Genomic DNA, 21,411 nt, shown 5'->3' with positions numbered 1-21,411 from the left:
CCAAAAATTTGCAACAGTAGGGGAAGTCAGTTTTGCATGTAGTTGGCAGGCAGAGAATGTGTTATTGTTATATAATTATGCTTTGCACTGCTGATAAATCACATATGCACCTCTCATCATGGGTTATCACACTATCAGTGCCATCTGTGTGAGTGCTGGCGATCGATCAGTGTATCTGGCGTTTGTTCTCTGGTATACTTGTACCATGGTCTAATTTATAGCTTCTAAAATCATTGCACTGGTGTAAGAGTTCTGTGAAAACTACGGCTCAGGTGAAGAAGGACAATACAAGGGCCAGATCACCATTAAATATATATGTTTGTTTGGTTTAACCTGAACAACCCTCCGAAAAAGAGGCTCTGGCTTTTATTGGGATTGTTATGGAATTCTTTTTTTTATCATTTTCACCATGTTAATTTCTTTAAAATCTCTATAGATCCTTTTTCATTAGCCAGGATTGTAAAAAAAAAAAACCCCAACAAAAACCAACCTTATTTTCTCAGATAGGTTCGGGTTATCACAACAAAGATACTTTTAAGGATGGCCCCACCATTGTTACATGTAGGGTTATTTGGGTGTACAAGGAAGCATTATTATGAAAGTCTGTTCACGGTGTTTATTGTGAGAAACAGGTTTAAGTTTTGTGTGCCACAGCAGGTACACTGTATATGTGCCTCTTTCTTTGCATGAAACATTGTGCTGTATAATATTACATACCTGAGTGTTTCTTTGACTCAAGAGTCTCAGCTGTACAGGCTTAATTGTCCCACCAGTGGGATTTAGTGGATGGCTAAAGTTACAAAATGACGCTAGAGTGCACATGACTTCGAAGGGACTTCATTTGTGTTCTCAGACGGATGCACGTTTTATACCTGCAAAACCAGAAACTGTTGATAAAATTAATAAACCTTAAAATTGTTCTTAAAAAAGGTTTGAAGGACATATTGTATGTAGATAACATTGGTTTAGAAGGTGTTAAATCCAGGATGTGCAATGCTAGTGAGCCGGATATCATGTCAGATGTCTGTGGCATAATATGTGGGAAAATATGAAGAAGAAATTTTGATATTATTTATTGGATTTGATTGGTGTTTTACACCGTACTCAAGCATATTTCACATGTATGACGGTGGCCAGCATTATGGTGGGAGAATATCGGGCAGAGCCCAGAGTAAGCCCATGACCATCCGCAGGTCGTTGCGAGACCTTCCCACACTACGGAGAAATTTTGATAAATGGTGTCATTGTTTTTGAAAGCCATCACCATTGAAGCAACTAATGCAAGCTACTTCATTTCCGGACAGAATGCTGGCGCCTTTGTCAGAAATCTGTAAAAATCTGTTTAAAGCCATTTTTACGTCCAAAAAAGTTTTGTAATTGTAATAAATCCTGTGCTGCATGCTAAGTAGTAAAAATCAAGCGTTTCTCATTTCCTGTACCTCGAAACTTAATACTCGTGGATCGGCTCCAAGGTGAAGTGCCTGTTATTCTCTTGTACCTGTACCATGAGTGTAAACCCAGTAAAAAATAAGGAATTAAACAAGTTGGTCAATTTACGGGGTAACATTACATTGTATGAATATGACATGATATATGCACTTTTCCATCACAAGGAAATTTGCATTAAATACCTAGCCTAAAGTAAAGAATCTCAAACATATTGTTGCAATTATCCGTGGTAAGATTATACTCTTGGTCCATGCAGGCTTATTAATAAATTCAGTTTGATATTTTGACTGGAATAATGGTCATTGAATAAACAGGGAGTATTGCTTGGGCCTTTTAGTCTATGATTATGATTTTATAGAAAATGCCATTGTATTGGAGTGCAAATTATTATTTTCTTTACAATGATCAATCTGTCCAACTGACTTGATCTGATGTTTCTGCAGTATTTTTTGAAAAGCATTTTGTCATTGTCTTCTTTTTTTTTCTGCAGTTGATTGATGAATCTCAACATACCGGCAATGCAGTGCATAGTTTTGGCATTCTAAAGCCAAGGATGATAGGAAGAGACATTTGTGCAATGTATATATATATTATTGCTGTTCACACAATGCATTTACACTGAAATGAAATCCTACTTTATATACACATACATATTATATGTTCAGAGGCTCATTTATTTTTAAGTAGTTTTATGTCAAGCGTTGCCTTTTAGTTGAATTAGATTACTTTATACATAGAGGACCTTTGAAGGATACAGTTGTTTATTAAATTCTGATACTGATCTGCTGTAATTTAACCTTACAGGCCTTTTCATTGAATAATATTTTTGTGTGCAAATTCCCCTTTATTTGATACGGCTCTTTTTTTATACCCCAGCTCATTGCAATCATACGGTATCTGTTTACAGCAATGGTTGATATAATGTGGCATAATACAGTAGAATGCGCCTCCAAAATATGTTGGCTCCATCACAAAACAGTGTCTGACAACAATTGCGTATTGATTCTCTTTATGTGTGCTGCTGCTCTCTTTAACTGTGCTCCCTGTAATACCCCACATTAAATAACATGCCAGACCAGCCTCGAGGAGAAAAAAGAATATCTGAGTGGAAAACATGTTGGTTTGAATTAGTCTGTCGCAATGCATGTGTATTGAGTATTTGTGGACTTTGTAGATGAGAGATTTGCATTTATCAGTCTTTATCAGGCTTCTGTCGGCATTGGTTATTGGCGCCTGAGGAGATGTGGCGTAATCTCTGTGCTTGCCAGAGCTCTCCTTATATTGGTGAAACGTTACCGTGCCAGAAATTCTTTGACAAATATGCAATCAGGACATGACAAGCTGTGAAATCTCTTTCTCATCAAAATGAAATTCCGAGGCTTGAGAGATTTCCTCTATGGCGTCAGCGGTGAACGAGCAATTTCTGAGAGGATGTCTGGTCTTGCACCCTATTTGTAGCCTTTAATTCGCCAAGGCATCGGGTCCGTTGAGAAAACACTGCAAGGTTCCGAAGGAGAATATTGTATCTTAGACGTGGATTAATGGATATTCAGCAAGGGGACTGTTTCCATGGCTAAATTGGATGAAGGACTAAAGATGACTTTGAGGCGAGGCTCAGATTATGTACCTCTTAGGCTGTTAGAAAGGTACACGGACCTCTGTCAAGCTGCCGAGGGGATAGCTTGGGAAGAATAGAGTACTTGACATGTGCTGTGAAGGGATGAAGGCAATGGAAGCTAGATTTAGGTCCATTCTGGCCTTCAACCTTCAGGAGACTCTGTTGGCCTACTTCTCGGGTCGTAATTCAGGTGAGCTAGTCATTGATCTAACCATCACGGGCTAATTCCAAGCTGAGTGTAACTCACGGGATGGGCTGCAGCTCCAACAGCCCAAAGGGAAGTGGAGTGCCGAGCATCTCATCACGGATTGGCGATAAACTTGCATCTGGCAGGTCCGTAGACCTCCTGAAGTTCTCAGCAGCTAAATATATGCTTTCACCTATGCCAAACAACCAATTGAGTTGCATCCCCAGAGGATGAACAACTAAGGACATTTCTTAAACACTTAATGAAATTTATGTTACGCCCAGATCTGTTAATTGATTGGTCTAATTGGTGGTGGGGGAGCTCCCTGTCTGCTCACCGCTGGCATTATGGATGGGTCAATAATATCACCCGCTAAAGAAGGATTCGTTTGTGTCCAGCTTTCCTTTCTTGTCCTCCTCCGTAACACATCCATCATAGCTTTGTTGGGCAGACCTTGATCAATAGGACAAATTAAATAAATTTGCTTTGCTGGTGCTGTTTGATGGAATTTTGTATCCATCAACCTCAACTTGACAGAGTTACGGGACACCCTATTGTTGCCTTGCTCCATCCAAGCATGATACAGGATACGGAAGAAGGGCAATCAAGCGTCTGCGAGCTCCAGTGTGGGCAGAATGGATACGTCTCTTTCGGGATTTAGCTAGCGCGCCTTCCAACCTGTTTGCCATTTGTCCCAATTTTTAGGCTGGAGCGCCTGGTCTTTTTTACCAGGTACAATCATGGCTCATCAGACACCCAAGCTAATTAGAAACTGACTTGCTGGAAGGGCACATCTTTGGGGCCCTTCGCACATGGCTGGTCACATTTGATGGAGTGGCATGGACTTTTCAAGAATAGCTCTTTGGGATTGATTTGGGCCCGCCGGCAGTTGTCAGATATCCTGTTGGGATTTGACCAACGATGAAGCGAATTCGTAGATTCAGCCGACAAGTCAAAGATTTTGTGTTGCAGCCAAGAAAAGATAATAGTCAAAAGCAAGAAAAGGTAAGACATTAGAGTGGCATCATATGCATAGTAGTGTAGTTCATTCATTTCAGACCCAAATACAGTACCTGTACTTGTCTTAATAAATAGCTTGTTAAATGTTTGTAATATGATCATTGATCTTTTAATACAAACAATACTTCAAAAGTTTTGTCACCACAAGATAGCTGAAGTATTGCCAAAGTGGCAATAATTCGTTCAAAAGTTTTGAAAGAAAATTTATTTCCAAAGGCAGATAATCAAATTTTGTGTTTTGACGTGAATGTCAGTAAGGCATATGTGTTCATATTTTGTGTATTTATAGATGCCGTGAATGTTGATGACACGTGTACATGTGTGTTACATTTTAATTACACTGTGTTTACGTGGACATGCCTTTTTCAGTAATTTACAAGTACTTGCAGTTATGGGTACTTTACAGGCATAGATTTAGCCAGAATTTGAAATCAGGTCTTTTCATGTGTGCAAAGAAGTAGAAAATAATCAACGTTCAAGAATCTATAAGTTTATTTAGTAACTTTTTCCCGTTTAATCATCAAAAGTTTGATACCGTGACTTCCAGATTTCAACTTCGCTCTGTATTTTGTCTCTCAGCCTCAGTTATAGCCAGCGCAGATGAAATCTAGATTTTACTTAATGTACTATCCATCTGTTTGTGTACATATCCACAAATTTCTTGAGGTGACTCTATAAACTAGAATAGTTGTCTCAAAAGCCTTCCTGCCTTGGATGTGTGTATATTCATATTGAAAACTCAAATCTACCAGATGAAAATTATTGACATCTAAAAATGGTTATGTACACAGAGCCCATAAAAGACCTAATTCTTGTTATATGAAAACTGTGGAGAGCTATTGTGTCAGCTGGTATACATTTACATGAAAACCATTGACCTACTGATGGTAAACTTTTCATGGATACCATAAGGCCCAGTGCCTGTATGCATGGAAAGCTAATTTAGTAATTATATCAACTTTGAGACACACTGTTGGTTGTTTGGAACGAGTACAATATTGTTGTTTAGCGTTACCATTCTGCATGTATCTCCCATTGAATAATTGCCTGTCCAACATAAATTGTCATATACAATGAGAGTTTCCTGCATAGTTTTTTCTCTACCTCTGTGATATATGAGGTTTAGTGTTGCAGTAATGCGTGTTACAGACACCTGACATGCGGCTCAGAAGCTAGCTGGTAATTATCGGCAGTGTAATTGAAGTCAGTGTGGGTTCTGTTAGCCGGGTTTCACGGCAAGCCACTCCGCCGCTCACCTTACTCTTCTACTGGCTGTTCGACAACGTTGCATGTGTGTTTCCATTTCATTACACTCGGTCTGGGAACATGATTTCAATTTTAGTCATAAATTTTTGACGTGGGTGAGATTATTTTTCCATCTCTGCAATCTACAGTTAGATCACCCAATACCTGCAGGGTAGCCGAGGTGTCTTTGAAGTGAAAGGTTAGATTGAAGATAAAACCTGCTGTCAAATGTCATCTTGCCTTTTGCCTCATCCTTGGGGCAGCTTGTATCATTGGTTATGTCTGTGTTGGTGTCTGTCAGTCCGTCTGCTGCCTGTAAGATTAGATATAAAAATTCCTTGGACACCGGTACATAAACTGTTTATGTAAAGATCAATCTAAATAATGTTGAACCGCATCAGTGGCCTAATAAAGCGTCTGCCTGGAAGTCGGGAGACTTGCGATCAAACCACAGTCCGGGTTATTTGTTGTAACTTTCACTTGGTGCTCAGCGCTGACAGAATAGCTAGAGCAGGGAAATTGGTCTGGTTGGCCTGGTGTCAGTATAATGTGACTAGATGGGGTGTCTTATCTGGTGTCTTCGGCAGGATATTTCAGTGGCACGAGCACCTTGACAGCATGGACTCGCTCTGCCACAAGAAGATGCTGTATATCTGTACACACCTAAAAAGTCTGTCATCGTGTGACTCTAAAGTGTTGTAGTGTGATGTAAAACCTCAAGCATACATAATAAATAATGCCATAGACCAACATGGAATGTAGACGGAACTTTTCACATTATGTTCTAGATACAGGTAGATTGAATCAGAAGAAGAAAGTTGAAGAACACTGGGGTGCTGACAGTGTAAAATTATGTACTCAGCAAAGACTAAAACAATTGTATGATACATGTACATTTATGATTTTACATCTTACCCCTTAGTAATTCTAAAGCTGCTATGCTACATATAGGTGGTGAGATACTAGTAACCATTGTACATATACTGTATTTACATGGGTTATGCATAATTTAATGTGACAGGTAAAAAAAAATTATATAAATTATTATTTGTGTTTTTTATTAACAAAAATAAGCACATCAGATATTTTGCCCTACCCCTGATCAACCCCCGAATCTACCTCTGAGAGGTTATTAAAGGACTCTTTAGCTCGACTTCATTTTGTTCATTCTGAAGAAAACATGTTGCCATGCATAATTCATGTGGCGTTTGATCTGCTGAAAATTGCTTGTGCACGAGTATTTCTTGACTGAGCAAGTAATCTCCAAAGTCAATTGACGTTTTTGTAGAAGTTGAAAAAAAAATTTTTTGCTCAGAACAGCGGGTCTTAGACAGAAATTAGACTCTATTGAGGCTCAAGATGAATGCATTATTCTTTAGTCCAGAATTTTGAGAAATCGTTTTCTGGCATGTCCAGACAAAGTTAAGGCTTGAAGGATTAAAGAGGGTTGCTTGCTACTTGTACATTAAATGCAAGAGGGAAATGAAGTCATGTCATGGGGGACAGTTTTGTATTTGCTGGAAACACAAACATAATGCTGAAGAAATTAGCAACTATTGATATTCCTGTCATATATTCATGCATGTGCAACTTTACCGAAAAAAACTCCCAAATATTTCAGAAACCTAGAGGCTAATAAATACAGTCTTCGAGTAATTACAGTATCAGTCACCAGTGCGAATAAATCAGAGAGTAATTTTAAGCAAGTTAAAAGTCAGTAATTAATCAAATGATAGGTTGCAATTATAAGTTCTAAAGCTGGTTTGAATATACTTGATTATGGCTCATAGACTGGTCTTCATGGACCTTTTTTCAACTGATTAATAACCACAGGGTGCCAGATTATGTGAAGTTTTTGTAATCTAGACCCCTTATTTTAAGCAAGAAATATGATATGTTTTTTCTTCATTCTAGGTTTGACAGTAACTTCTATTTGTACTCGGCCAAATTTCTGAATAGGAAATAATGCGTATGAAATTTATTTTTAAATTTCTTTTGAAATAAACAGGTTACATTTCATATCTGTGTTGAAATGTCAGTCATCTACATGCATACGTGTTGTATAACTTGTGTGAAGTGATATAGATGCGGGTAAAATTTCTTGAGTGCGTTATCCAGCAAAGTGCACCATAAAATGCCAATCAGTTAAAAATAAATAAATCTGTGTACATCTGTATTAATTTACTACATGTACGTACAAGTGTGTATATCTGTTGATGTGCTGTATTGAGTTTAATTTGCCCCCTGAATCGGTTTTGCTCAGGCTGTGAGTATCAGTGTCCAAGTGTTCCTCCTACTTGTATATTGGCTGTACAGGGATGTTCAAATGTTGAATGCAAATCTCCTAATCTGCAGTAACCTAATCCTGTATGATCATTACTGCCTGCCCACCACTCCAAACTCTCAATTATCACCTTCAGAAGGCCTAATTACCCAGGCTGCTTAGCAGGCCTTGTAATTTCCCCCCTAATAATTATTTGGCTGTCAGCGCAGCACAGATTTCCAGACAGGACAAGGATCATCTGGTTGGCTTTGTCAGGATATCCTAACAAGCACCATGATGGAAATAATCAAGGATGAAGTACATGTAGGGATCGTGCAGGATGGCGTTTATTCTAGGTTGTATAAATTTGTTGGTACTGTATATGTATAGAATTAGTTTGTCCGTGGCAGTCCACTAGCTCACTACTAGCCTACTTGTAGCAGGCTACATGTATGATATAATGTTTTGCCATCGTCTTCACATATATATATAGCCTTCATCTTATTAAATTTTGTAGACATACATGTAATGTATTGCTGTGGATATGCTGTTGATATGGCAGAACATACTTTCATTGTTTCATCATTACCTAATTGTTGTAATAGCATGTCGCCTATAACATGCAATTTGATTCAGATTCAGGTCACATTCGGTTCAAGCCAATATTAAAGGGAGTTTCGAGTTCAAACTCTTTTGTCTGTAGAAGTAAAAACAGCCCTGCATGTATGTATCATGTGACTTCTTTACGTTAAAGCAATGAAACAGTTTGAACTCGCAACTTCCCTATGAATGGTCTTAAAATTATCAGGCATGCCTATATTCCAAGCTTTGCACTCAGCTTTATAGGGGCATAAAGGGCAATGGGTGGTCATGTAGCGACGGTTCATTGTAGTCGGATTAGGTATGTAATGAATGGTGTCCTCGAGTTCGGTATATTTATTTAAAATATTCTTCATTTAAAATATAATGAATTGTGATATGAGTGGAATAATTTTTAAAGCAACGTTGAATCTCGTTCAAGAAAAGGAACAAGCACACATGTACTTGTAATGATAAATGGATGAATCACGAGTCCTCTAACTGCTGATCCTGTTGGTTTCTACTGGTTATCTCACCTTGAATAGATTTAAGTATTAAGCGCCTTTAGCCTTCATATTTTTTTTCCATTACAAATAGTACTTACATTATTAGTTAACAATTAAGTAACAGAAGTTTTGCCTGGGTAGAAATTCTCCCATTCATCTGTACTGTAATTCTTCAACCTTTTCACATGTTTGCAAGGTTTTTATTCAAGCATTATTCTTTATTGACTGATAAAATTATACTTTTTGTGAAGTCTCTAAACTGGCCAATCCAACCAATGTAGTGTGTCTCCAAAATCAGATTAAAAATGTGCATAAACTGCACTGAAAGTTGCTCTTTCATGGGTGAAAAGGTTGAGAGCCTTATTTTTCAGTTGCAAGTCTGGAGTTGTCAGACAAGTCTTTAATTTAATAAGACATTGCATGGTAGCTTGTCAGCAAAATGCCAAAACCTGTTCTGAGGAAAATTCAGGCATAGAAAAATTGGTGATTTGATGTTCATAAAAGTTTGAAGAAAAATCTCCAGTCAGATGTGAGAAGGTGTGTCATAAACCTGCAGATGGTTACATAAGGGCTTCTTCCCACCAAAAAATTAAAGCTGGCCATTTAATATCATATAAGTGAAATATTTTCAAGTGTGTTGTAATACACCAATGAAAGAAAGAAATTAATTAAGTTTTTGTGCCAAGAATTTGCACTTCAGGGTTTTACAGTATCTGCAGGGATCATTGGAGCTCTTTTGTAAGTCTGCCTCATAGTCTTCAGCTGTAATAATCCAAATACTGATCTAATATTTCAAGAGATTACTTTATTGATGGTCATTTCTGCGAGACGTAATAACTCATGGTGGTCTGCTTTGGGACGTTTAATAATGTAACAACCAACTTATCTGGGCTGCCATCGGGTTCCCCGCAAACACAACTGAATGAAACATAGAGGATGCAGTCTTCTTGTTATATGCGTAAGTGATGGCTGCCAGACGAGCAAATCACAAGAAATCAATGTCGTTAGGCTAAAATTACACTTATGTGTGATCAGGTGGAATTAATTAATCATTAGTCACACCATGGTTCAATTTGTTTTTCACAGAACAGTTTTCTTGGTAGAGGATATGGTTTGTTTTCATTGATATGGCAGCTTACAAGAGCCTCCTGGCTTTGGATCTGACTCTGGATCCGTTTGAGTAAAGCTCTGGGAAAAGTTTAGTTATCTTTCCTGTCCAGTATTCCTGTTGTATTCAAAGGTTGTCTGTCGTAACTGCATTTGATGAAATTCAAACAGCAGGATTAAATCATTTGGCCACAAATGGAAGATTGCATTGGTTTCTGAATTACATGTATGTGTTCATGTTCTACATAAAATTTTCAGAATATTGAACTCATTTAGGTCTGATATTGAAAATTTCCAAGGGGATCTAAATGTGATGCTCAGGACATTATGGAAATGATGCAAAATTCTTTGAACTGAAATGTCATATGACAGCCGTTGTTACTTTGATGCTCTCTTGGGGGTCACAGCTCTGCAGTTGCAATATTAACAAGGAATTGATTTTGTCGGGTTTTTATTCTGCTGCGGCACTTCGATATTTAATGCTCACATACATTTTGCAAGGTTGCAGCTGTTTGGTTTCCTAGCCAATACTCATCGTCTAGAGGATGCAAGTGGCTGGCATAAACGTTCCGCGCAACTCAATGACTGGTATTTTGATCTAGTTCCAGAACATATGTCACATTCCAGAACCCCAGTTAGAACCCCACTTTTAAATCTGTGTGAGTGTTTAACAAAGTTTTAATCACGTTTGCCACAGAAATCCATTGATTTCCTGTCTCAAACAATGCAGCTGACGGGAAATGGTTACTACTCGTTGAACGACAGCGCTGTACAGTGTGTGTTCAGGAGTGATTGCCAAAAGAAGACCTCTTTTCTACCGCAACTTCAGAATTAATGGTTCCGTTCCCTTTAAAACATGATGCTGACAGTTTTACGCTTTCATCATCAGCTAACGGGATATTGCTGCCAAAGCTTATGCAATAATATGAGTGAATATGATATAGCCTGCACAGGTAGCTCAGTAGTTCTATTTTTTATGATGCAGTTAAAGCTGCAGAAATTCTTCCAGTAGACCGATTGTCTAGCTCAATCATGCACAAGGAAATTGGCACCAAGGCTTACCAGTACAGTGAAATAAGAGAGGTGATTATTTGCTGACATTTCGTGACAGTATTAAAGTACAGTCATAGCACATGGACACATCATCACTCCGAGTTCAAGTTCAGCTTGACTTAATTTGCTTTTGCGTGTGTTGGTCATTTAATCTTATGACAGTGCTTTAGGACATAATCATCTTTGGATATTATTGGTCTTTTGATTTTGTTAGTCAACTTTAAAAATGTCCAGCCATTGTATCTGCAATAGATTCAGTGTATAGGTCATTTGCAATTGTCAAGGTTTAAATTTCAATAGCAGCTTCATAATGATAACTCTCAAAATAAAATTGCTGTGCTGCAACCAGTCCAGAGTAATGTGTGTCACATATTCTGCTTTAGACTTATAGTCGTATGTGGCCTCCATGGACCTAATGTACCTTGAGTACATGATTTACACGTATATGTACAGTATATTCTGTCTGTCTGTTTTTTTGTCTGTTCGTTCATTCAGAATTAAGACCACAATGTATAAATGTACTCTAGCCTGGGAGAATTTTAAAGATCAAATTCAGATGACTCATACCACATGGTATTCTCTTTCTATTATTTTGCTGTTCTTTATGTACATGCATGTACATATATTAGTGAACACACTCAAGGTTTGAGTAAATGTTCTAAAAATAAAAAAATATGGAAAATTGAGAAAAGGAATTAATTATAATCTAATGGTTCAGTAATAGGATAAAATGGACATCAGTATGGAGACTGTTGTATCATTATCTTGTGTTACATGTATAGAATACTAGGGTGACTGTGTTAAAAGTCAGATCAGATGCAGTTGTTAGTGTATTCATGAGTTAATTTATTTGATTTGATTGATGTTTTACGCCGTGCTCAAGAATATTTCACTTATACGACAGTGGCCAGCATTATGGTGGGAGGAAATCGGGCACAGCCCGGGGGGGGTGGGGTTGGGGGGTGGGGGGGAATCCACGACCATCTGCAGGTTGCTGGCAAACCTTCCAACTTATGGCCGGGGAGGAAGCTGACATGAGTTGGACTTGAACTCACAGCGACTGCATTGGCGAGAGACTCCTGGGTAATTACGCTGTGCTAGCGCGCTAACCAACTGAGCCACGGAGGCCCCATCATCAGTTAAGAGCTACATGCTATTTAACTGTGTTCAAATGTCAGAGATATTGCTAGGATCTTAGGTCAAGAGGTTTATAAAGTAATATAAGATGTGTACATGTACATATCTGCACACATATACACCTATATATACATATATATATATATATATATAAGTATACACACTGACCTGGCTGAGAATAATCATCTGTCGCCCTGAGTTATTAAGTTTGTACTTTGAGACTCTCTCAGTATAAACTCTGAATTTATTAAAACATCTTTGATTATAAAAGTGTAACGGTAGTATTTAGGGCAACGATTTATCTTCAGGTAGGGTGTTACTTCTCCAGCTCCAGTATTGAGTACTTGCATGTTTATAACATGCTGTGTATGTGACGAATTCCTCCATTGCTACGGGTTCACTGACACTTAATGCAATTTGTCCTGTTGCTTTTAATTGCTTAACTGAAAATTAAACCTGTTTGTGTGCTAACACATGCACAGACAGGGTCATTGTTTGACAGTGCTGGCAGATTGCGCAGATCAGTTGCACTTGGTGGAGTTATACGCCAGCGATCTCCGCCAGGATATGCTTATGTCAACACTTAGACGGAGGATCTAAATTCCTACCTTCTGTGTGAAGAAGTCATGGGTGGGAATTAATTGTTACCTTGTACAAACGGAGACAAAAAGCGTAGAGAAGCTTTGCAAAGTTTGCAAAGCACAGGTGAACTTAATTCATGGAACATAAACTATCAGTACCCAGAATAGTTGTTCATTCTCCAGAGGTAAGTGGATGATTGTGATGGGATATTTAAACGCACAATTTGTATGACATTTGAGCAATACTGGGGTGTGGATTGTATGGAGATCAAATACATGTGTGCATTGATACTACAATGACGCTGTAATCACTTTAAATATTATAATAATAGACTACAGTACTTGTGTCCTCTTCACTGCTGATGACGTGTACTGCATGGGGTACATTATATCATGCTCAAACATGTTGCTTGTTGTATACTGTAGATATGAGTATTTGTATTTTTACATGCTCCGATGTAGCATCTGCGTTATACTATAGAGTATAATAAATGTTACATTTCATTAATCTTTTAAAAAACAGTACCAGTACTTCTGTTTCCTTGGCTTGCATGGTGCTTATAGTGGGAGAAGAGCAAGATTGAGGAGCCCAGTGTATGAGCATGTACACATACATGTATGAGTATTTACAGATGATACTTCGATAGTGAAGCACTTAAAGAATTTTGGCAGGTTGCACAATGGACTGTCCTATTAATTATAAACACCGCTGTAGATTGAAATAAAGCCCCTGCATATGCAATCCATTTAGTATGACATCAAGCTCAGGGCTTTCAATTCAAAGTCAGCTTCAAGTTTCCAGTTTTTGTACTTTGATTTTATTCAGTGGTACACAAATTAGTGGACAAACGTATTACTTACTGTACATGTAAGGCATGTTAGGTTAGAAGGAAGTAATTACCACTGAGGAAGGAACCTGGACAAGTTGAATCCTGTGTGATAATGTATAAGTGACGCCTTTGTATTGGCCCAACATCTTTTCTTTTCCAGTATATTAACAACATACGTGTAGTTACAGTCTGCATGAATTACCAAACAGAACTCCTTTATCTGCTTAATGGTTTATACAAAAATTCAAAAATACCCTAATTCTTCTAAAATTTGGGACAGATATATATTAGTAGTGTTGAAAGTAGAATATTACATTTCTTTACTAGTCTTTTGGAAAAGTAAAGATATGAGTACATTGTTCATTGGATGGTCTTGCCATGGGAGAAAAATGAAACTCATTATTCTATATATATATATATATATATATATATATATATATTTGCTAAAATGAGCAGACCAGGTGTCCCAAAATTAGAAGAAAGAGTATGTGTTTGTTGAACACAAATCTGAATATACTGTCTATGGCACTATATGTTCATGTTTTCTATTTGTTAAAAAAGTTAAACAGTAATTTAAAACTTAAAACTTCTAAAAGGCAAAAACTTTCATCACATATATTGCATTTGAACATGGCAATAGGCAAAACTCCAGTTCAAACCCAGTTGTTTAGATTTTTTTTTTTTTTTTACATGTTGAAAATACTGTCAGAATACTGACATTGTGTTCATCAATGGACAAATTTAGCACATTTTATTTTAACACTTTCTTAAGACTTTAACCAGGTTCTGTCAGTATACCAAGGGTAACAAATAAAACTAATGACTAAAAGACTTCAGCTATTGCAGAGTAGTTTGTTATAATTGTATTTAAACAGCAGCAGATTTTTGGCCCTTTGGCACAGTTTTCGGGACAATGCCAGTGCTTTTCCAGAGGCCTAATATTTGTACAGATGATTCAGTACTCTGTGGTGATTTTGATGAGATGTGAAATTGCTGGGAGTAGTCGATATTTTTGCCAACTGCAGATGGGAGAGAAATATGTATATTGTTGTTATCACATGAAATGACAACCTTCCATTAGGCCTGAGTCTGTGGCGATCAGGAATGCAATGGCAAAGGTACCAAGAGCGGCGTCTTAATCTTGGCGATATTATCAGAGCAAGAATCGAGATTTGCTCTGGTTGTCAATTGATTTCTCAGATTTGCAAGAGAGTCTTTCCAGCCTGTAGATCAATCTCTCCTGGCCTTGTAAAGATTTTGTAAAAGTTACCTGATGAGTAGAGGATTTTCTTTATGATGGATCTATGATTCCAGACAGGATTTCTGGAGTTTTGGGGGCATAGCAATTTCTGTGTGACATTGATGAAAGCCCCCAGTTGTCCTGCCTGTCATCATTTTGGTCACAACCAAATTAAGGTCTAATAGGTTTTTTATTTTTTCTGAATGATTGCCAGTTGTCATGATGAAAGGCTGTATGGCTTTGCTTCAGTGTGGGCTCCTAAGAAAAGTGCGATCTTGTTTCCAACAAAAGATGGTTGCTCATTCACGTTCATCAATCAATCAATCAATCAATATTTTTGATTAAAGATATTTCCAGAGCTATGAATAGTTTGTTTTCACTCAACAGTGTGGGCATTTTCTCATTTCTTTGAAGTAATTGGGTAGCAGAAATGCATTATCCGCAGAACTGTTGGACAAAATTTGATAAAATTTGAACAAACAAACCCACTGGTTTGTTCCCAGACTGGATTATGTTTTAATCAGATTTATTAAAATTAACTTTAGATATGGGAATACGGCTTTGATGTGCAGTGTTCTACTGTCTTCGTGAGGATACTGCAATAATGTGCAGTGTTTTATTGCCTTCTTGAGAATGCTACTGTACATTGTTCTGTTGCTTTCGTGAGAATATTGCAGTGATGTTCAATGTTTTCTCGTCTTCATATTCTTGAAGATACATGTCCTTGTATTCACATGAATGTGGCCACATCAGTGTGATATACTTGTAGCTTCATGTGACCCTGTCTATAGCATTCTCCTAGACTAGCTGCGACAGTGGATCAGAAGTCGGTGAGCATGCCTAGCTTCTACGTAATAGCAGCAAGAATCTGCAAAGAGACACGGCAGCACTGAACTCATTCACTGACATATATGATTCTGAGGCCAGACATTAACCCTGTCCTTAATGGCCAAGTATTTCCAGATGAGACTTCTTCCTATCCATTACCTCATTGAAAGACATTGATCAAAGACAGTTGGTGGTGACCCATTAGCTGATTTTATGCACAAAATCCTTTACTTAGTATAAATTCTGATTTTGCAGATAAATGTAGCTTAAATTTGGCAATTATTTGGCCTGTATAGTTAATGCATAGTTGTATTTTTTTTACTGTAACCATTCAGTGCTTATATACTCTCACCAGCCTCACCATTAGTGAATATTATATTCTGTATTCTGTCGTCTGAATTGTACACACTGTCCTGCTCTGAATTGCACACTCTGTTCTTGTCTGAATTGTACACTCTTTCCTGCTCTGAATTGCACACACTGTCCTGCTCTGAATTGCACACTCTGTCCTTGTCTGAATTGTACACTCTGTCCTGCTCTGAATTGCACACACTGTCCTGCTCTGAATTGTACACTCTGTCCTTGTCTGAATTGTACACTCTGTCCTGCTCTGAATTGCACACTCTGTCCTGCTCTGAAATTCACACACTGCCCTGTTCTGAATTGCACACTCTCTCCTGCTCTGAATTGCACACTCTCTCCTGCTCTGAATTGCACACTCTGTCCTGCTCAGAATTGCACACTCTGTCCTGCTCAGAATTGCACACACTGCCCCGCTCTGAATTGCTCACTCTGTCCTGCTCAGAATTTCACACCCTGTCCTGCTGTGAATTGAACACTGTCCTGCTCTGAATTGCACACTGTCCTGCTCTGAATTGCACACACTGCTTTGCTTTGAATTGCACACACTGCCCTGCTCAGAATTTCACACTCTGTTCTGCTTTGAATTGCACACACTGTCCTGCTCTGAATTGCACACCTTGCCCTGCTCTGAATTGCACACACTGTCCTGCTCTGAATTGCACACACTGCCCTGCTCAGAATTTCATACTCTGTCCTGCTCTCAATTGCACACTTTGTCCTGCTCCGAATTTCACACCCTGTCCTGCTCTCAATTGCACACTCTGTCCTGCTCTCAATTGCATACACTGCCTTGCTCTAAATTGCACACTCTGTCCTGCTCTCAATTGCACACCCTAAGGGCAATGAATTGCACAGTGTGTAGCTTTAATGTGGTAGCCTGGTTGCATTTGCAGCTTTATAGTCTTCTCCGCGTCTATTAAGAAATAGTCAGCAAGTCTGCACATCAATTTTGGTGACCTACTTGTCACATGCCTTTGTCCAGCCTTGACTTATACAGTCTCATAAACTAGCTGTGATGGTGGACCAGGACTCTTAAAGAACAAACCTTGCCAGGAATCATTTAGAACAGGAGGGAAACCTTGGCACCCATGTCATTAATTATCTGACATACAACTTCGTGGCTAGCCATTAACCCTGGCCTTTATGGCCATGTATTTCCTGAAGAGACTCCTTCCTAACCATTATCTCATTACAAGACAAATTGATCAAAGACATTGGATCAGGGAACCAATACAGTGTAGCTGATTTTATGCATCAAGGACCAGGTCATGATTATGTCAAAGTGATGTGCCTTAAAGAACAAATTTTTACAGTTCTCTCACCTACATGTAACCTTAACCTAGTTGACTTTTAAAATACATGTGACTTGTTTAAGATGGGAGATTGTTACTTTTATGATCATTAATAGCTGAATTGAAATAGGGTATTGGTAAACACAGTTAGCTGATCAGGTATCTTGTATAGCTTACACTTCAAGTATAATTTGTAAATTCTGAGTTTATTATCTTAGTTGCTTTATTCAATTTGGGATTATGTTTAAGATGAGAGATTGATACATTTATGATCATTAATAGCTGAATTAAAATAGGGTATTGGTAGACACAGTTAGCTAATCAGGTATCTTGTATAGCTTACACTTCAAGTATAATTTGTAAATTCTGAGTTTATTCTCTTAGTTGCTTTATTAAATTTGGGATTATGTTTAAGATGAGAGATTGATACTTTTATGATCATTAACAGCTGAATAGAAATAGGGTATTGGTAGACACAGCTGATCAGGTATCTTGTGTAGCATACACTTCAAGTATAATTTGTAAATTCTGAGTTTATTCTCTTAGTTGCATTATTCAATTTGGGATTATGTTTAAGATGAGAGATTGATACTTTTATGATCATTAATAGCTGAATTGAAATAGGGTATTGGTAAACACATACAAATCTGTCAGCAATACAACCTGTCAGAAAAACAGTATTAATTTATTCATGTTATGTTAATTAGTTTCATTATGTAGCTGTTTTGGTGACAGTTTGCAGACTGCTGAAAATATCCGTGTACAGTGTTTCCTTATATATGAGCTCGTTTTTACTTCCTGATGGGATATTAAATGTGACATGTGAAATTTTTGAAGATCATCCTAACCTTAAACTGTCCTTGAACGTTAATTCTCATCAGTAGGGACATTATACAACAGGCCTATTCTTTGGTCCACTTACCGGCCATTAAACACCAGACAGCTACTATTCGTTGTTTTCATAAGACAACCATACAGTTTAACATCCATCAGGCAAATGGTTCCATTACCCATTTACTTTTAGACTAAAGACAAGACATTGCTTTGTCAATGCTTTTTAGAAGTAAAAAGAGGATAGAGAATGTGCCCAGGAATTTTTTTGTATCATATTGCACAATTACATGCCTCAGTGATGACATACTGTCACGTATATGTATATCATCAGGTGCTGTTTTGGCATCTGTTAAAGTACAACACTACCTGAATACCAAGGGTAAAGAGGGTTCCACATTGTGTACATACCTGTCAGTATTAAAGGCACACAGTTGCTAATCTGTGAGCTAGCGTACTTTTTGCTATAGTTGCTATATGTTCTTACCTGTTAATGAAGCACCATCTTTCACATTGAAGGCCAGATCTGTGAACACAGTTGTTCCTTCTGGTATTACAACCTAGAGTTTTGCTTACATGGGCTAGCTTTTAAAGAGCTTCTTTAGTGTTAAGACATGTATGTCTTAAAGCCAAGTCTGAATGATAAGGATCGAGATAGTCAGAATTTGTAGAAACACCGCATTGTATTAAAGCCATTGTTGTTAGTTCAGGAGGATTATACGGAAACAAAAGTTTTCTACCGTTTCCAGTCTTGACAGGTGTGACGTTATGCAAGAATCACTGACTTAAAGCAACAAATGACATCGTATTTTCAAACGCGCATAACGTCATCACAGCGATGTCATATAAGCCTGATTGATCGTCACACAAGGAATATTACTACGTCAGGAAAATTTTATGGAAACTCCTGAAGTTTTTGTTTTTCCGGGCTCTTCACTGATAGGTGTTAAATAGTGTTATTCAGCAAAATAACTGAATTTTTGAATTGTGGTGCTAGTTATATTCTATAGGATATCCTTCATTTCAGTTTAATATTTCAACCTGGCCTCCCTTAGGACTGAAGTAGCAGTTTAATGAATGGTTTCTTGGCAGATAATACCTGACGTGTCACCTGATATTGTTGTTCCCCAAAGGCATATACATGTGTATGTGTCATGGGCGCTTCACTGACCCAGCTGGTTAAAGCATCGGATACCTGTGACAATCAAGCCCTTGACCTATGAGGTTTTTCGTGTTTGAAGCACTGGCAGGGCCTCCGTGGCTCATTTGGTTAGTGCGCTAGCACAGCGTAATGACCGAGAAGCCTCTCAGCAGTGCGGTGGCTGTGAGTTCATGTGTTCCAGGTCATGCTGGCTTACTCTCTGGCTGTAAGTGGAAAGGTCTGTCAGCAACCTGCAGATGGTCATGAGTTTCCCACGGGCTCTGTCCGGTTTCCTCCCATCATAATGCTGGCCTCCATCATATAAGTGAAATATTCTTGAGTATGGCGTAAAATACCAATCAAATAAATAAATAAATTCATAATAAAATAAAACTCCACCATCATTGTATTAAAAGTGAAAAATTCTTGAGCAAGGCATTAAACTCCGATCAAATAAATACATTTGCATCCAGTGTTCAGTACAGACATTTGGAAAATTGGATAGTGGAGAGCAGTAGATACAGTACATAATGGTCAGTGGCAGTTAAGAACTTGAGATCAAGCATGCACCCAATTTCATGCAGATTGTAACTGACAGGCAAAACTGAATCCTCTGTCAAGTACACCTGGCCAACATTTAGTAATTAACATGAACAATTTTCAATATATTGTTCTCTGATATATGTAGCTATATTTTATTAATAAGCTGTCATGTGTTTCTGTTTCTAGGGTATCCTTGTCCAGGAAGTGGATGAAGGGCAGCCATGTTTAGCCTGTGGAGAGAAGTGCCCTGGGTTTAGCCTGCATGTTTGGAGGTATGGACAAGTTATTGTAACAGTTTTGCATCTGACACTGCAGACCTCACTACAATAATGACATTGCCAGTCAGTCACCTAAACTCTTCACACTTAAATCTTGCTTTTCCACTGTTTTTGTCTTGGTTTTGGTTAGCCTGTTAGCCCATTTGATCTCAAGCATGTTCAGGTAAAAAGCTTTTTTTTTCATCCGTTCCATTAACTCTCATAAATATAGGCAACTGAAGTTACTGGAATTCATTTTGATTTAGTTAAATTTAGTTAGTTTAGATGGCTTTAGTTGAAAACACGCCATTGAACATGTCCAACACATTTTTGGCTTAAGTGGTCAGTTTTATTGGGCATTAAGCATTTGACCATTGTAAATGAAATTGGACTGACATGGACATAGTAAGGATAATCTGAATGACCTAGATAGAGCTGTCTTGATGGTATTTCCGTATCCAGTTAATGTCATTTCCGAATCACCACAGCTTTATGTGAGGGCAGCTCATGGTCGGCGAACGCTGATGGCTTTCAAGCCTTTGTTCCTGACAAGCTTCCAATTTTACTTCGCTATCTGATAGACAGCCTAATTTCTGACGTCTTTACCCCCATTAGCCTAAACTGACATTTTTTTCGCGTGACGGAAAAAGAGCTGTCCTGATCCACAGGAAGTCCATGTCATTACGCTGCTACCGTGTCAAGTGGAATAACAAATCAATGGCCAGCTGTTGAGAGGCCTTTGGCTCTGTCTCCAAACATCCCGGATTTCTTCCATCAAGTCCAGACACGGTTTTGCGAAGCTGCTTTTTTTGTCAAACTTGCATCATTATCCTTGCTGTTTTCATTGGGACGTCTGATAGTCGCAAGCAGTTGGCAGTATCAAAATTCCCTGTGTGAAAAAGCTTTAAAGTGGAATAAAATGGGTTTCTTCCAAACAAGGCAACTGTGCACGGAATCCAGCTGCTGATGCCTGATGATCAGAGAGCGTTGTTTGGAAAACTTTAAAAAAAAATGTGGAACATTGTATTGCATTTCCATCGCCCCTTTTCACATGGATGGATTCATTCCATAAAATCATCAGGATCAGAGTGAGAGACACGCAATGCACAGACAAGTACTTGAGTGGTATTCATCGGTTGGATTCAGCCTTAAAATCTTACCGTTTTGCAAGCTTGCCCTCACATAGTAGAGGCAACATATTCAAAGAAATGGAGAAAGATGAAAGTGTGTCGGCGTCGTGTTCATTTCTTGTTTTGTTTAGGTTGAAATTTAATGCAGGCACCAGTTGAGGATTTATTTTTAGCTTTTAGCAACTTTTAAAGGTGAGATTTATATTGAGAC

The 21,411-nt window shown here is 38.1% G+C and overlaps 1 protein-coding gene across 2 annotated transcripts in view; it reads left to right on the top strand.

Annotated features, from left to right (window-relative positions):
* Positions 1–3,770: 3,770 nt before the first annotated feature.
* LOC135461785 (four and a half LIM domains protein 2-like) overlaps positions 3,771–21,411 on the top strand; it is a 58,803-nt gene continuing 41,162 nt past the window's right edge. The window contains exons 1-2 of one of the 2 annotated variants that reach the window (XM_064739016.1): positions 3,771–4,259; positions 20,000–20,085. In XM_064739016.1, the coding sequence (XP_064595086.1) occupies positions 4,176–4,259; positions 20,000–20,085 (170 nt within the window). In that variant the 5' untranslated portion in view covers positions 3,771–4,175. Of the gene's footprint in view, positions 4,260–12,866; positions 12,931–19,999; positions 20,086–21,411 lie in introns of those variants that run through there. The other variant, XM_064739017.1, reaches the window with a different exon arrangement.

The sequence above is a fragment of the Liolophura sinensis genome, chromosome 1, assembly GCF_032854445.1.
Source record: "Liolophura sinensis isolate JHLJ2023 chromosome 1, CUHK_Ljap_v2, whole genome shotgun sequence".
In the NCBI taxonomy this organism is placed as follows: domain Eukaryota; kingdom Metazoa; phylum Mollusca; class Polyplacophora; order Chitonida; family Chitonidae; genus Liolophura; species Liolophura sinensis.
The sequence above is the reverse complement of the archived record's forward strand: the minus strand, read 5'-3'. Positions and strand labels throughout refer to the sequence as shown.